This window comes from Cloeon dipterum, chromosome 1, assembly GCF_949628265.1.
Source record: "Cloeon dipterum chromosome 1, ieCloDipt1.1, whole genome shotgun sequence".
Taxonomy (NCBI): domain Eukaryota; kingdom Metazoa; phylum Arthropoda; class Insecta; order Ephemeroptera; family Baetidae; genus Cloeon; species Cloeon dipterum.
In genome coordinates, this window is record NC_088786.1 from 19731779 (window position 1) to 19748818 (window position 17040).

The 17040-nt window shown below is 39.8% G+C and overlaps 1 protein-coding gene across 3 annotated transcripts; it reads right to left on the reverse strand.

Annotated features, from left to right (window-relative positions):
* Positions 1-458: 458 nt before the first annotated feature.
* DCX-EMAP (Doublecortin-domain-containing echinoderm-microtubule-associated protein) lies at positions 459-13624 on the reverse strand. 3 transcript variants are annotated; one of them, XM_065496984.1, is made up of 19 exons: positions 13431-13504; positions 12698-13236; positions 10902-11105; positions 9961-10077; positions 9164-9413; positions 8620-8761; positions 8356-8505; positions 7716-7887; positions 7555-7650; positions 7072-7209; positions 6884-7015; positions 6703-6831; positions 6143-6271; positions 5942-6070; positions 5725-5887; positions 4279-4461; positions 4104-4199; positions 3156-3270; positions 459-2074 (listed from the first exon to the last, which is right to left on the reverse strand). In XM_065496984.1, the coding sequence occupies exons 2-19, from the start codon at positions 13049-13051 to the stop codon at positions 1921-1923; spliced, it is 2853 nt and encodes a 950-aa protein (XP_065353056.1). In that variant the 5' UTR covers positions 13052-13236; positions 13431-13504; the 3' UTR covers positions 459-1920. The 3 variants fall into 3 exon arrangements, with proteins under 3 accessions (XP_065353056.1, XP_065353055.1, XP_065353057.1); XM_065496983.1 differs by having other exon boundaries at positions 12698-13624; XM_065496985.1 differs by lacking the exon at positions 12698-13236 and having other exon boundaries at positions 13431-13496.
* Positions 13625-17040: the final 3416 nt, after the last annotated feature.

The following is a 17040-nucleotide window of genomic DNA, read 5'->3' on the forward strand; positions in this document are numbered from 1 at the left end:
CGCTAAGTCGCTACTTGCTGGTTTGCACCTTTCCAGCATGCGTGATTTGGCTTCACGGGACAAATTTCTAGCGTTTCAATGCAGTCCTCCGTGCGTAGGCAAGTGGCCCTTCAGTGGGCTGGGTCCCTGTGCGGCCTGGTGCGCCCATATTGTCCGTTCGAGGTGTTATTGACATCCGGGTTTCAGCATTCGTGCTAGTGCAGTGCGCGCCCTTCCCGGTCCTCCGGTCCTCGGACAGGGATAAAATGAAAAAATAACCTTTTTAAGTCCCACAAATCGCAAACTCCGTCAATTAAGAAAGTGTATAGTGATATTTCTTAGCTCGTTAAAAACTACACGATTTGAATAATTTCGCCAAAAACTAAATCATCGGATCTGATATATTAATAGGTGCCGTGTTAAAAAAAATCAACTGTAATTATAGAAAGGGGTAATCAACTCGTAATAAAAATCCTCTCTTGATTTTGTATAGTGATATATTCAATTTTATTTTTCCAATTGCGACATTTTAAGAAAATAACAAGCAGAATTTTCGACCATTCGTATCGGATAGCTGTTATAAGTTGTGCACTTACGAGATTACATTGTTTGCGCACGGCGGCTTAATTCCAAGAGCAGCGCGGCTTACCATCTATAATATTTCACCAGACATTAGGCGCTCAAGCTCGCAACTACATAATTAATTTTAACTTTACAAACGGTGTGTTGATTCGAGTCTACAACAAAAGGGCCATGTACATGTAGTACGCTTTTCGACCCATTGAAAAGTGCGGTGGTATAATTACTAGTCTGGCTACGACACTTGTAACGTACAGCTTGCGGAAGTATGCCGCCGGCCTCGGTTCAAAGGAGCGAAACATCAAAATGCACGATCGACGGCGGGGTCCGGACTCAATCGGCCGAGTGCTGGAGGAGGCGTGAGTGAGAGGCGAACGTGTGCTATCCGAAAATCTAATAAAGGCAGGGGGCGAAAGGCCTTGGGCCATTATAAGTGTTTTCCTGCTGGCGTGCGCCCCGTTTTCAAGGCCGAGAATGAAATGTGTGCACCAGAAGTTGCTAAATTAATGCGAATCAAACTCGTTTTCCTTGAGCAATTGACAGTTTTGCTAATATATTCGTCGGACGGGTTGCAAAATGCCATTTTCCAGAAAAAGGTTCGTCTCGTTAATTATCATTAATCACGGATTGCGTCGCGGGAATGTCTGTAATTACAGGGTACAAAAACGGTGCTTCTCCACTCCGTATCTAAAATATCAATGGGCAGTCAGTGTGGTCTTCATCCTGCGTTATGTAACTTTAAAAGGCGGTTCAAAGGGTTCCCCGTGAGCAATGACAAATAGTTAAAAATTGTATTGCGATTCCTCTCTATCCAAGGGTGTGCGAATTTTGAGATAAATTTCCCTCCTGATTGAATAAACCATGATTATTAATTAGAGACAGTGTTCACCGATTGCAAACTTTGCAGCCAATTTTCTCAGGAATTTATACGGCAACCTTGTCAAGTTTAACTCATTCCTAATTTGTAGAGAATATTTCAAAGCTAAAGACGATATTTGCAGATATTTACTTGAATTAAACTACAAGCTGGAATTCACAAAATATTATAAATGTTTTGAACTAATCAAAAAAAATTTTTTCAATCGAGAAACCCCTTAACCGGCCATTTTTTCTGTCGTTCGATTGCCCAATGCAAAATATGAGCCTAGAACCAGACAGTGTTCCTTAATTATCTTTATAATGCGCGTGTGACGTATAACGTATGACTTAATGCTTAATGAAGTACGATATTTTTTTTCGTTTTTCTTAATATTTAAACCGAACTAAACAGCGAGTCAGCTAGTCATCTGACTCGTTCGTTGATTGAGTTTTTGCGTTTGCACGCGGAATTCGCGACTTCTTCCGAATGGAAGACGCGTCCCGTCACTCTTCCACCAAGTCCCACAGCATGAGGGACGCGTCACTGCCGCCCACGGTCACCACGCTCTGGTCCAGCGAGAAGAAGCGGGCCGTCGTCAGGGTGTTGCTCTGGCCCTTCACCTCATTGTACTCTGCTCGCGGCGAAATGCACGGGTACCTGCAAAATACAAAGAGAAAATGTATATTTTTAATAAAAAAAGCAACAAACGTTATACGAATGGATTTTATTTTATAACATTACTATCTGTTAAAATAAAGGATAAAATTCACCCGCAACTAGACCTATATAGCGCAATTTCAAATATGTTATGAAAAGAAACTTCTTTTTTTCAAGATTTGACGGCCAGGAGTGGTACATCAAAATCTTTTTTTTTTCAGGGGATGACTAATTAAAACACGTAAAATTTTGTAACTAAAATAATAGGTGCAAAATCGCTGTTAAAAAATCTATCGTGCAATCCATGCAATATACACATTCTTGTTAAGTACTTAAAAATACTTGGTCATCGACTATCTCATTTAAATTCAACACCGGAAAAAGTATTTGAGAAATTCAAATGATAGACAATATAGACCAACTGTTTTGAATTAATTTAAAAAAAAAACTAAAATATCATTCACTATATCTTTTGTAATGTTTGCCCACCATGAAAGCAATTGTAAAATTTATTTGCAAATACACTTATTGGAAATTTTATAAAAGAAAAATGCAACAGAAAAATTGACCTTTTGTTATCTATTTAATTATTTGACAAATTAAATTTGCCGAAAGCTCTTTTCAGTTTAAAAGTTAGACAGCCAACCCCATCTCCTCAATTCTAAAATTTCTTAAACAAAAATTATTATAATTTTTTGTTCACTTGCAAACTTGCTCTTGCAGCGTTCTATACTTTAAAAGTATCATGTATCAAAAGAGTTGAAAAAACTTTACAATCAAATTAAGTTACGTGTACATTATCCTCGAAGGACCTTTACCCTGGCGTGCGGGCATAAAACATAAAATCGTGCCATTATCAAGTCACGCGTGCGTCTCATATTCCCGCGTTAATGAAAAACGTCTCATAAATCCAGCCGCAGCCTTCGAATTATCAGAACCACCGAGTATGAATATTATAAATCTCATGTGGTGTGAGCGGAAAATGCAAATGAAAATGTGGTGGAGAAATTAATCAGTCCCTGACCTCTCCAAAAAAATGAGCGAATCGACGAAAGTGTAAAATATTTATGTTAAAACTGACCTGAATAATCGGAGATGGCCGTCGGTGTCGCCGACGATTAGCATGTCGTGGTTGCTTGAACGGTGGCTAGTCGAAATCGTGTTCCGCATCGGGTAGAACCGGTTGTTCCAAATTCCTGTAAAACGCATTAATCAGCAGTCACCCATCGACGTTTTATTGCAGGTTAAGCTCCTTTCGTTAAGAACGCTTTTTACGATCGGAAATTTTGCTCTGCCTCGAATTACAAATTTATGGCTCACATAAGAGGGTTACTGATCAAAATGTGAATTACAGACTATTTGCTCTGGTGAAAAAGATTAATTTTAAACGAATTTTTGCTCCATTTATACGGTTTATGTCAGACTTGTAGTCAGTTTTTCATATAACGTAAGAAAATTTGGAATTTTGGTAGAAAAAAAATATCGCACCTGATTAGCAAATTTTATGTTTCGATGCAAGCAATTTAGACGTTTCAAATGGTAATGTGGCTCAAGTCTTAAAATTGCTCATTTAATACCTGAATAAAAATCAAAGACACAGTACAAATGGTCGATCGTCTCAAAATCGCAACCCCATACTCAATCTAATAATTGAATTCTGTAAATCTGAAAATTCAGATGAGTTTTTAACTAAAGTTTCCTGTGAAAACCCTTTAAACTGCTGATATGATAAATTTATTTAATAAATTTTAAATATTGAATTTTTGAATATCGTAATTCCAGCTTTACGAAGTTTATCAATTTTTCTATGGATGAGCAGCTGCCAATGAATCGGACATTTTTACCGTGCTGAATAACAAATGTTTTTCATCATGCAATAAAACGATTTATTTCTAATGAATTCTGTAATTTGCAAGCATCATTCCGTTGAAGAAATACATTAATCAACAGAAGAAGGCAGAATTTTAATTAATAGCCTGATTTCGATTCAAAGCGTTGAATTGCAATAACAAAATAAATATTTACTCACCGGCCATGCTGTATCCGAGGGTGCAGGTCTGCGTGAACCACTTGACGTCCTTCATGGCCGTGGGACTTTTTCCGCACGTCATCGTCTTCACGTCCCCTGCAACACACACACGCGCGCACGCACGCACGCAGATCGATAAATGCAAATCTCGACCCATTTCGGCAAGTAATCTCACAGTAAATGAGGTCAAACTCGGTGGTCACGGTCTGCAGGTAGTTGCTGTCCACGCTCCAGTCCATGCACGCCAGCGGGTAGTTGCCCTTGATTTTGTTGTACTTTTTGTACGAGAAGCCGTCCCTGCTCACCCGAAACAGGTACACGCTGCCGTTCTGGCTGCCGATCGCGATTATGTCCCCGACTGCAACGTGAAAGAAAAGGCACACGCGACACTCACCACGACTGAATTAACAACGCAATTTTTCCATGCAAATGTGCTCCGATTGCGGAATAATGGATCGACTGTGATTGATGGAAATTGAAAAGGACGCAGGTTATTAGGCGGTCAAGGAACACCTTATTCCTGGCTGCAAAATTCATTTGGACATATTTTGTGTATTTCATAGAGACATTTGTGATAATTTTAAAATATTTAAATTAATGAAAAATGTATAATGCGATATTCTGCCCTTTGAATTTGATTTATTTTTAGAATTGAGGTTTGATTTTTGTGCAAGAATAAAAAAATATTGAATTTGACCTACTTACAATATTTATTTTATATTTATTGCTCACTTTAAATGTCTTTTTTTCGTTCAAATCGTTTTTAGTTTGCTCTCAAATTTTTGTTTTAAAAATATTTAAATTGTCTCAAGCAGCGAAGATATTTAGGAAGTACAAAGTGAACTGATTTTATCTTTGATCTGTATGTACACTCTGGTTCTGATAAAAAATATTGTCATCATCATTAGTTAAATTGATACAACTATTAGCTCTTAAGAAATAAAAAAAAAATATGGCTGTCAGTCGAAAATTTAAAACAAAAGTAATATGGTTGTGAGAAACTTGAGCAAAATTTGTTGACTTTAAACAAATTTTCCAACAATTTTGAAAGAGGGAAAAACAATGACTCCAAATTTTTAGTTTAAATAAATACTTCTGTTTTAAATGGGAGAGAAGTGATTTGGCAATATAACTTAATTTTAAAAAAGGTGAACTCGTTGATGAAATAAAAATTATTGCAGTCAAAGTTTTATCCATCTCAAAATCAATTTTATGCTTAATTCGTAATGAGTATTAAAATAAATATTAAAAAAATTCGTAGCTTTATGCAAAATATCAGCATTTTTCGATGAAAAGGCCAAAAATGTTTGTTTTCTAGGAAAGAAATTTGTTTTTCGGTAAATTGTCTGAATTCACCTGGATTTAAATTTGCTTGAAATTTAATACCTCGCGTTAATTTGAACTTCGTAGCTCGTACTAGAAATACAATTATAAAACGCAGCCCCAGGGATGTATAAAGCATTTAAAAATATCTTTCCTTTAGTTCCCCAAATAAAATTATAAAATTTCCTAATCGCATATAGTTAGCAAATGCACTTTAAAAATATCCTAGTAATAATCATAATCACCTAACAGGCTCAACAAAATTCCTTAAAATTAATTTAAAATGTGTTTCACTCACTTGGACTGAAAGCGACGCAGTTTAGCGACGATCCGCAGACTCTGAATCGCGAGATGGGGTTGCCATTCTCAGAGTTGATGACCAATAGGTGTCCGTCGCCCGTGCCGGCCGCCAACACGCCTCCATCAGGGTGGAAGCAAATAGACACGCACTCCATTTGCGTCTTCAAGAAAATTATTTTACCTTTTTCCACTAAAAATCTTAGAAAAAATGGTACCTGCGTGCTCCAGATGAGGCCATTTCTACGCCAGAGGGCGATGCACTTGTCCTGGCCGGCCGTGGCGAACATTTCCTCGTCGGGGTGCGTGGCCAGGCCCACCAGCAATTTGTGGTGCCCGAATACCAACTACAAAATCAATCCAGAGTCGTGTAATGTAATGCTAATCGCGTCCTTGGTAAATGCCATGCAAATTCTGACCTGATTGAACCGCCTTTGCAGCGAGCCCTCGAGAATATTGTTCTTGATCGTACCGATGTACACGTTCCCGTCGTTCCTGCCCGGCCGCTGCGGGTAGATCGTCCGGATTCCACCTGCACTCTCGAGCAGCTGCAACGTTTAATTGAATTTTAAATTAATAAAAAGGGAAAATTGTTTTTAGATACATTTAAGAAAATAAGTTTTTATCAATGCATTTATTTAAAGACCTTGGGATTAATCAATATTTTGGAAGCAAATGGATTAAATTGTTCTGTGGCGATTTTTTTCAAACAAACTTATTGGTTTTTTAACGACTGGGTCAAACAATTATTTCATTTATTAAAAATGGCGATAATTTTCGCATTCAGGGGCCTTTGAATTTTTCCCAACAAAATTTTTTCATTATGAACTCGAACCAAATTAAAAATTAATTCCCCTGCAAGACTAAAGTGACCTTTCTTCTCCTTAAAAGTAATTATTATAGTTATTGAGCTCCCTTTTCGAGATATCTACCATCCAATAAATTTTGAATTTATTAACTTGGAAAATATATAACCAACCTTGGTCTCGGCAATTTTCTTGTAATTCTGCATGCTGTCCCAGGCAACCAGCCTCCTGTCCTTCTCCCCTCCGGACAGCAGAGTGCCTTCGGACAGCATGACCAGCGAGCCGATCCCCCTCGCGTGGGCCTGGAAATAGAATTAGTTTTCGTTTTATGGTAACGTATCGGAAACTCTTCACCTCGAACTCAAGGCGCACAAAGTAGGACCCTTCGCTGTCGATGGAATAAATTGTGATAAATCCGTCGCTGTCGGCCGTGACGACGTCACCGTCCGGCTCGAATTGGAGGCAAACGATGTTGGTTGGCGATGGCTGCAAGTGAATGAATGAACTTAGCACCGATAGGAGTATTTTCACTGTCGATTTACTGGTTTTATGAGGTCTGTTCGCTCGAAGAATCCGTCCTTGCGTCTCGTCCAAAAGGCCAAGTGGCTCTTGCCGTAGGTGATCACCAGATTGTCATCCAGCGGGTGGAATTGCGCCCCGGACAGCTCGTCTTGCAAAGTCTATGAGTTCAAAAATTGCGAAAATTCACTAGTAGATTATTTCATTTTTAATTAAAATTGTTGTGACTATAAGCGTTAATTTTTTTAAGAAATGGAATTTAAATGATAACAATTAAATTAATTACTTATTAAAAACAACTTTTTTAGCCTTTTTAGAAACATTCCCTAGATTTAAATGGAAAATGTCCCATTTTCTTGTACAGTCAAGACGATATATTATATAAAAATTGTGCAAGGACATCAACTATAAAATCAATTAAGAGCACTTTGTTTAGCATAAACGCTTTTTGGATAATCCCAACCGTCATCAGTTGATATTTAAATTAGCAAAATAATGTTACTCACCGCGACTTTTCCGAGTAAGTGACCCCACTGCCACTGCCAGACGGAAAGTATGCGCTCCCTGCCGCCGTCGACCGCCAAAGCGTAGCTTCCGCCGTTCTAAAATCACAGAAAAATCACGCTCAACCTCAGAGAGCCGCGCGTGTCACGTTCGCTAGACTTGCCAGTTGCGAGAAAGCGACCGCGGACACCTCGACGGAGAACTCGCCCATGCCGAAGACGTACAGGGTGAGCAGCGTCTCTGGGCTCCAAATGCGAACGTGCGCCTGCGTCTTCCGGTTGCGTCCCGCTTTTTGTCCCGACGCCACCATTTCCCGCGAAGGGTGCAGGTCCATGCTGAAATACATATTTAAATTATTGAATTGCGCACTCGCTTTTTTCAACGAAAAAAGAAAATAAATTTCAAGCTGTCATAATTTCTTGAAAATCGGTTGGGTTGGATTTCAAAAAACTTTTAAAACTCGCGAATTTTCCGCGTCGTGAACGTATACCATATGAGCCTCATTGGAGGAAGCCAGTCCAGAAAAGAACCAGCTCGTGTTTCTGCCCCTGCACCGGGAACTTTTTATGAAATCTCAAGATGAAATTCATTTACGCGTACTGGAATGGTGCAAAGCAGCAAGTAGCGAGTCGGAAAGCTTTCGCAACCCTCCCCAATCCTAATGGACTCGCCATTGCAATGCAAAGAGAGTCGAACGTAGGCGCAAATCAGCCCACACTTGACCCCCAAACATAGCTCCGAGTGAATTTTCAAAATGGCTTTTCCGGAAATTGTGAAGAGGTAAATATTTATTTGATGCGTACCAGACAATGTCCTCAGTGTGTCCGGTGTAGTGGCGCTGCGACTCCTCGTCCTTGTCGTAGAGGACGGCGACGGCCGCCACGTAGTACATGATTTCGCCACTCGGAAGGACCCACAAATTTTTCTTGGAGTCGAAGCCGCGGTATCCGTAACTGCGAATCGCATGCTAAGGAAAATTACCTCCGAGTTTGCATTGGAAAGGCGCGACCGGGCGCGTGATTAACATCTCATAAATATGTAAATCGACGGACGCGTGAAAAGGATACACCCAACTGAGCTGCATTCGCTTGTCCGGTGGAGTCGGGTCGAATATTTTCTGGTGCATTGGTGGGAAGAATACCTTTTTGTTGCCTTTGATCACCACCCTGGCCGGCTCCTTCCCCGAACCCACCTCAGTCACGTCGTAATCTATGATGATCAATTTTTGTTTTAAAAAAAATGTCTTGTACAATTAATGTTAAAAAAACTCAGGGTTTGGCTAAAGAGTGGACAATTGAAAAACTGCCCAGTGTTTCCAAATGTACCTGGTATTTTTAAACAAACGATTAAACACTAAAATCCCACTACAGTAATTTTACAGGCTGAAAAATTTTAAATGCTATCAAACTTAAATAAAAATAACTTTTGATCTCACAATCAGGTCTTTTCATTGGCATGTTTTCGTGGGTTTTAAAATCAAATTTAGGTAAATTTCAGTTGGTTTGGCTTACAGTATGTTTTTTTTAACGAAAAATCATCCCTTGGAGAAATCCGACGGACTAAACTGCAAACCCCAAAACCAATCTTATGAAAATATTTTCATTGAATTACCGATTGAGGAATCGTGGTTTCCCATGGATGAGTGTCGAAGGTCTGGCTCGCTGAGCACCCTTTGCCTGGTGGGGTTGCGAGCCGACAGGGCTGGTTTGCGCGGTGGAGGGTCGTACTCGTCGTAAAGGTACATGTTGCTGCCGGTCATGGTCGGTCCGCCGCTCGGCGTTCGCGAGCGTCGGGAGGAATTGTTCAGATAGAAAGTGTCCACCTCGGCATATTCGTTTCGCAACTGGGAAAAACTTCGCACCTACAACACCCAAGTCGCGAAGTGAAATATTGTAAAACCGACAAATAAAATTTTTTGAAGTTTTTGTTTTCAATATGAATTGATTTGATTTTTAATTACTAAAATGAAGTTAAATAAATAGTTTTGTATCCTAATTTTAAGTAAGATTAATTTGGATTTTTATGTTAGGGATAAGAGCAAAATAGTTTTCAAATTTTTCCGACAGTTGCAAGATTATTGAAGTGAAAATTAAAATATTTTAGGATTTTTCTTTAATTAAACAAATATTTTCACTGCACGTCCTTGTCCGAAACCTTTTAACGGAGTTTCATTGATCACCTAACAATAAGAAAGCGTAATTTATAAATTTCACTCGTGAACGCAAGATTCGTGCATGGAGATTTGCTCGGCGGATAGCTAATTGCCGTCTCGGGCAGAATTCCTCTCTCGCGACTGCCGCGCGTGCAAATTAGCCCGACACAACGATCAGATATAATCGAGGTGCGTCGTCCTTGGGCCGATCGCCCACAATCTGCATGCACCCCCTTCTTTGAGTGAGTATACTTACTTCCTGTCCGCCCAGGGTGAACATCCTCTTAGCGCCGCCCATCTTGAGCACCTGTCCCAGGTCATCCAGCACCTCTTCAAATGGCTGCGTCGTGCGCAGATTCAACAAAACTCGACACTAACCGCAAAATTTACAATTTTAAAATAATTTTTAACATTTTTTTACAGTTCAGTTTCAAGGCAAAAATTTAATTGCGTTCCATTTTTATTTCAAGCTGTGTTTGAGTTTTTCCCGATAGATGTTTGTTTAATTTGTTAAAATAAGCCTCATGTTGATTTAGTTAAAATATTTTGAATTAATTTAAAAAGATGATCTAAAAGAGATTTTTGAATTTTTGGAATTTTCAAAGGTAAATAAATTGAAGGAAAGGAGGAGCAAGGAAAGAAGGAATGATACAGTGACTCTGCTACACATTTTAAATTTTGGGAGGAATTTCACGATTTTTCCATATGTGTAGCCGTCAAATTTGTTCATATATGCATCCTGTTGTTTCATGCATGTAGCTCATTGCCTTTATAATTTCTTTTTCCTCTTTCCTCCCCCATTTCCAAAGATTTACCTTTGATATTTTTTAAGAAATTAGACCATTGGATAAATTCTTTAATATTTTATTAAATTCCCAAGGCATGAATCCCATTTAATTTGCATTTTACGATTAAAATGAGACATTTTGAGTAATTTTAGTTTATAGATTTTAAAATTTCAGTCGTGGTCAAGATTTTACACGTTTAATTTTAAACATATGTTAATTAAAATTAATGCTAGTGCCAATTTGTTGACTAAAATAAATTTTTGTAACTAAGAGAGTATAGCCGAAATCAAATCGATAGAAATGAACTCGACCTTTCCCCCGTGGACAAGTCCATTTTAATTTATCTCGCAATTTCCTTGCTTCATAATATATATTTTGTGTAGATAGGGTCAGCACACTCGGCACCTACCTGCACACTGTGGTCGTGTCCGTTGACGATGCGAATAATGCGGCCCGAGCTGCCCTTGGCGCCGGCGTTGGGCACCGACGAGTTCATGCTCTTCTTGTTCGATCTCCAGTTTCCGTGGCCAACTGCGATCATCGGCTTTGCCATCTCAGGCGAGTTGGGCGTGCTGTAGAAATTGCCAGCTTTCTTCTTGCCGTACGGTGCCGCCTGCAATTGCACACGAAAAGGGCGCTCTGGCGTATCCATTTTACTCGGAATCATGTTTTAAGTTGGAGAGTTTAGCAAGCAGAAAGAATTTAGTCAGGTACAGAGGATCTACTGCTCTAGTTAGTTGCAGGATTTTATTATTTAATATTTCATTATCGTTGTTTGTTTTAGGTTTCGTGTTAGGAGAATGATTTAATCAGATTTATTTCTCGTTATTTAATTTGATTTGTTCTAGTAACACCAACGCGCACGAGTGGTTTTGTTTTCTGTAAATTAAAAGAAAGAAGTCAGGCTTTTTGTCGGTCACATGTGTCCAGCGTGTTGCCTACTCGAGAAGCGGCAGGCGCTTTTCTTTCCCGCGACCGCTCGCGTGCCCGCAGATAGAAAGAGATGTTTGTCTGCGCTTCGATCGCTCCACGAAAGCGTGCTCTCGAATTTATAAATCATAACGTCGTGGAAAATTGTTATCGCTGCTCGACTTGACCGAACTGAATTGCGCTCAAACAGCAAGACAGAATCGAATGTTACACTTTCGAGAGCGTTTTTCGTTATATCGCTTCCGGGTTTGAATGTACGATTCCGTCAATTCGTATACGTCTGTGACACAGTTAAAGCGGTGAGCATTAATCACAAATAAAGAGGGAGCATTGTTCACAGAGAGATGCGACAGAAGTGTAATAAGTGAAAAGCCAACTGACGAACTACTGAAGCAATTTCTCCTTTCAACCTGAAAATAGGTGGGGTTTCATGAGTTTACGAAAATGCAGGATTGAGGCGTTTTTAACATAAAATTCTCGCGTTTTAAAAGCCATGCCTTGTGAGAGAATTTAAGTGTGCGAAGTTGAAGGTTTGCAAGATCAGAGAATTCATAGAAGTGAGCATCTCAAAAGATGCTGTGATTATGAATCGAGTTAATCAAGGAAAAATGTAGATTTTGCAGTGCAAAAAAGCAACACTTGTCCCACCAGAATGTCCTATTATGATTTTAAACACTTTCAACTCCAAACTATTAGCATTCAATGGCTCTGCGGTTTTTATATTGGTTCCCCTCCCTTCTTGCTGCAAGGAGAGGGGGGATGGAGCCAATAGGAAATCTCTATTGTGAAATTGACTTAACGTTGGATTTTTGTTCTTTCATCAATGAAATAGAATATTTGGGAAAGTTCTTTTAGTGTTCAAAGCTGCCAGCGAATGGCACCACAGTCTATTTACAAATTTTTAGAACTCTGATCGTAGATTCAATCCTGCTGCAGGGAATGCTAGACGCAGAAATAATTTTTTTAATGTGAGAAAATTTCAGTAGGAATTGAATACATTTCTACTGCAATTTTCTGATCTAATTTTGGTTTTAGTACATCTCTGTGTCTAGTATGCACATCAGAAGGATTGAATCTGAAATTGCAGTCAAAGAGCCCGGAAATGGTGGCTATAGAATATGTCAAAATGATTCTCTATATTAAACGGACTGAAGGATTTGGCACTCTGAAGGAAATATTCAAACTCGTCAAAGCCTTGGAGCTTTGTTTTCTACTTTAAAGGACTCGACAATCCTGCTTTCGAAAACCATTAGTGGGAAACCCCTGAGGAAATACCTTAAATATCTTGTAGGAGGAGACGACGTAGCTGCCGCCGTCCTCGAGCTGCTCGAGCGAGGTGAGGCGGTCTCCGGCGGTGGAGAAGATGTACCTGGCACCGGAGGGCAGGTCGATGCGCAGGGACACCTTGTCCAGGAGCGACTCCATGGACAAGATGTCCCTGGTGGGCTTGAAGCGAAACTCAACCCCTGGGAAGTAGGGGTCGCCATTCTTGTAGAAGATGACTTTGCGGGCGCGCCAGTAGGAGAGGTTGTTGACCGGCCGCTTGGCGGAGGCGGCCGGCGGCGGTGCCTCGGGGGCCTCCTTGCCGGCCGCCTTGCCGGGGAACTGCACGGGTGGGTCGTCGTCCATCCTCGACTTGGTGTAGCCCCAGTAGGTGGTCCTTGACTCGTCGGGGCCGGCGTCGCCCGCCTCCGGCTCCGAGTCCGAGTTGGCTGCGGCCGAGGCCGCGAGGTCGACGGCCGACTTGGCGCGCGCCACGGCCGCCTTGCGCGGCGAGCTGCTGGCCGTTGGTTCGGCCTCGTCGGCGCCCGGCTCTTGCGGAGACGCGTCCGACATGATTTGCAAAGATTAGATATGTGTGTTGCGCTTTTGCTACGGACGGACGGACACTCAAGACAGACTACGGATCTTTTTCGGCAAGAGACAGACACCGACCGACAAAAGCAGAGAACGCACTACTGAGATCTAGTGGGGTTAAAATGCGTGTGTGTGTTTGTTTGTTGCCTACTCTGGTGCAATTCGGCGCGGCGGCTGCCTCCGCTGACTCTTCTATTCGGACGAGTGCGTGCGTGCGGCGGCGTCCAGTCGTGGCGAGGAACTGAGCCCCCAACCCTCGGCCCGAGCGACAAAAGCCTCCGTTATTAACCCCCTTCTTGCGGGGGTCACGCGAGATTCGTGTTGGCTGACCACTGTTGTGCGCAGCTCCAACCTAGTTAGCGCCGCCGAGCGAAAAGTAAGACGACGGAATATAAATTAGCCCCCTACCCGTGGCACCCCAAGCAGCACCAGAAACAAGAAACACGGCTCGGTATAAATTACTCTATTCTCGATCGGGAAATTTCTTTTTCGCTTTCCACACACAAATTCAAACCACGGTGTTTTTCTTTGTTTACGCCGTGATTTAATGTTGCTGGCCCACTTAGATTGGCGTTTCAATCGAGCAAAAGTGACGCTTTTCTGATGCTTCATTATTTTAAAGTGAATTTCGCGTGCGGCGCTTTCTCCCTCTCTTGCGGCAAGGAGAGCGGAAAATCCACTTCCGCGTCATTTGCAATTTGCTGTGTGACACTATTGCGTCGGTCGTGTGTTTGTAAAGCAGTGCTCTGGTAAAATGCAAAATAACCTATGCTGAAGATATTTGTTCCATTTTTACAACGGTAATGGAAAAAATGAAATGTAAGGCTAATTTCCCCAAGATCGTTATCTTAATTAAGACCTTGCAAGCCTCAAAATGAAATATTGTTTGATATTCCTGCTATTTGTAGGTAGGAAATACATTAGCGGTGATTTTGTATTACTGTGGAAGCCTGGAGTAATAAAATTTAAATCACTGAATTTAATGCACCGTTGAACTTGGTATAGAAATCAGTGATGATGTCTACAAATTCAAAAATTTTTCGTCTGAAGCCATCGAACGAAATACAAAGTTTTATTTTCGGAAATGTTTGATCTTTTTACCGAATTTTTGAACTATATTATTCAGTTTTAATGCCAAACCAGTCGCTGATCTCGCTATGTGGAAATTGGCTAATGGCTCATAAATGGTTCAAGTTAATGAATTACCAATTTCTGAGCTGACTATACCAAGTCATGTGAATCCATTTTTGTTGCTATGAAAAAATCATAAAAACGTTTGCTTGATTTTTAGATTTTCAAATATCTTTGTTTTTGTTGGCACGTCAGAAAATTTTTTGTATAAGCTTTCAAAGTATGTTTAGTTTTTTCTCTAATCATTAAAAACTTACAAAACCCCGAACTAATACCCTTGTGAGAGGTTTTAACGTTTTTGCTGGACTGTCGAATTTGACCCACCAATCGATTTGTCTCATTTAACATTGTCTACGAACCAGTTCGAGCTGAATTGAGCAAATATTGCGTATTTTAATCATTTTATAAATTTTAACCGAATTTTTTTAAATCCCCAAAAATCGGTTTAATGGTCGAAACGGAAAGTTTCCAACAATATACTTGGTTAACATAAGGAAAGGCTACATGGATTCAATGGTTTCGCCAAACACTAATTAATCTAAAAATTGGGGCATACTATTTAAAAAATTGATTGATTTTATTTGCTAATAATCTCAATTGAAATTTTTAATTTTTAACGTCTACTAGGATTAGTAGTTATTTTGGAGAGAACAATAAAAATTTATTTTGAATATTTTTATCGTTTTTTTAGTCCGTATATCTTAGTAATTTATTCCAAAATGATAAGTTTTGGCCAGAAAAGTTTTAGACAAAAATTATTTTTCAAATCTGAATTTTCATGAGTTGTAACGATCTGTTATGGGTGTTGTCTTTAGAGCTTAGAAAAATATTCCTCTTAAAAACATTCACCGCGCTTTGGTGAGCTTTTTGTGCGTTTTTCTGGGGCAGATTTTTGTATAGCAGCTGCTAGATTTTCACCCAATCTCGCACATTTTATGTATTCCGAGAAAAATTGAATTGTTCCGTGATTCGTTATCAGAGCACGCCAATCAAAGTGTAAAGGAGCACTGGTAAATTAAATAAAAATCAGAGCCAATTGCACACACTTATCCTTAACTTATTCCATGTGACACAAGCGATAAATCACGAGAAAAACTGCAGCAAAAAGATTAATTTCCTTGGCCAATTTACGTCCATCAAGGTGTGCAATTCCGTGCGCTTTTGATCGTGTTTTGTCTTATCGCGCGCGAATGACTAATTGACCCAGTCATTAACGAAAACCAAAGTGGCTGCGGCCGGCCGCGAGTCTGCCTTCTCAGAAATCCAGATTGTGGCAGGAGCTAAGTTAAGGAGACCTTGCCGTGGAAACTATGCAAATGAGCTCGGCTCCCGCTTTTGGGAAAGTAGGTTATTTTCGTCGTTAATATGTACACACGCGGCCGTGTCACAAAAACAAAAGGCCGGTCGCTTTTGGTGGCATTTTCGCGGGGCGATTGCCGCACACACATGCTAATTTATGGCGCGCGCGGCTATAGAAAATGATTTCGGCTCTTTTGAGGTTAACGGTCCGATAGTGGTTTTGACGTGGAAGGCAAAATTATTATTATTGTGAGTGATCGCGCTTTCTACGAAAATGAGGTTGGCGAATCGAGAGGGAAAGGCTAGACTGCTGGTCGGTGCGGACAATGATAATTCTGCATTGATTTTAATTAATCTTAAATAGGGCTCGGAAATATTTAAGATCAACTATTGTTCCTGAGCTCCACATTTAATTCTAATTGTTCATTTGAGTACGAATCATGCAAGTTTAGGTTATTTTTACCTTGCTTGCAATTTTCTTTATCCATCTAAGATTTCCAAAGCCATCTTAGAAGTCTAAATCCGTCCGTAATAAATAGGCTAAAATCATCAGAAAATTTTGTATTTTTTGCGTCACAATAGTAATTTTTAAGGGTTTAATTAAATATCTTTACTTCCAGTTGAAAATTGCAGTCCGATTTCTTTATCAGTAAAGTATAGATTTTTGCTACTTTTAGGCTTTTTCTAAAAAACAGACAGGACTTCGTTTTGGTTAAAAAATATTCAGACCTAGTTAGAAGATTTAATTTCCATTTTTTGTGTAAAATTTTAGCAATAAAAGTTATATTACTTCTGTAGCGGTACAACAACGCGGTCCTGTTTTTTGTTCGAAGCCAACAATTGTCGGCGGTTTGAATTATTGTAATTTTGAATTATTGTTTAACAGCAGAAAGATGATTTTAAAATAAGAATTCAGTTTTCGTCCTTCAGCCACACGGTGCTGACGTGAATCGTTTAATTGTGCAGAACCCGATTCAAAGGGGTGAGTCCAACAGTCAGTTAGCAAAACGAATTTGTAACTCATTATTGCAAACCATTTCAGTTTTTGTACTTGATTAAGTGTCCGATCGGATTTCCAACTGTAACCCAATCCAAGAACAAAATTCGTCATCTGAATTCATCGGTCTTCATCATTTCAACCCCCTCTTCAATCCCCCAAACTTCCATGCATTTTCAAATAATTCACAACCTGGAATAATTTAACGTCTTAATATTTTTCTGATTTTCTGATATTCTGTTGATTCAAGAGCACAATTAATGTTTTAGGTATAATTTTTATCAGTCTAATAATAAAACAGCTTTCAAATCAAACCCTGAAGAATGTTTCACTG

Excerpts from the sequence above, each read along its gene's own strand:
- DCX-EMAP (XM_065496983.1), bottom strand. The coding sequence starts at position 13,258 with ATGTCGGACGCGTCTCCGCAAGAGCCGGGCGCCGACGAGGCCGAACCA. Across the intron at positions 10,078-10,901 it reads GACACGACCACAGTGTGCAG|TGTCGAGTTTTGTTGAATCT; the intron begins GTAGGTGCCGAG and ends TTTTGCGGTTAG. Across the intron at positions 7,888-8,355 it reads CACACTGAGGACATTGTCTG|CATGGACCTGCACCCTTCGC; the intron begins GTACGCATCAAA and ends TATGTATTTCAG.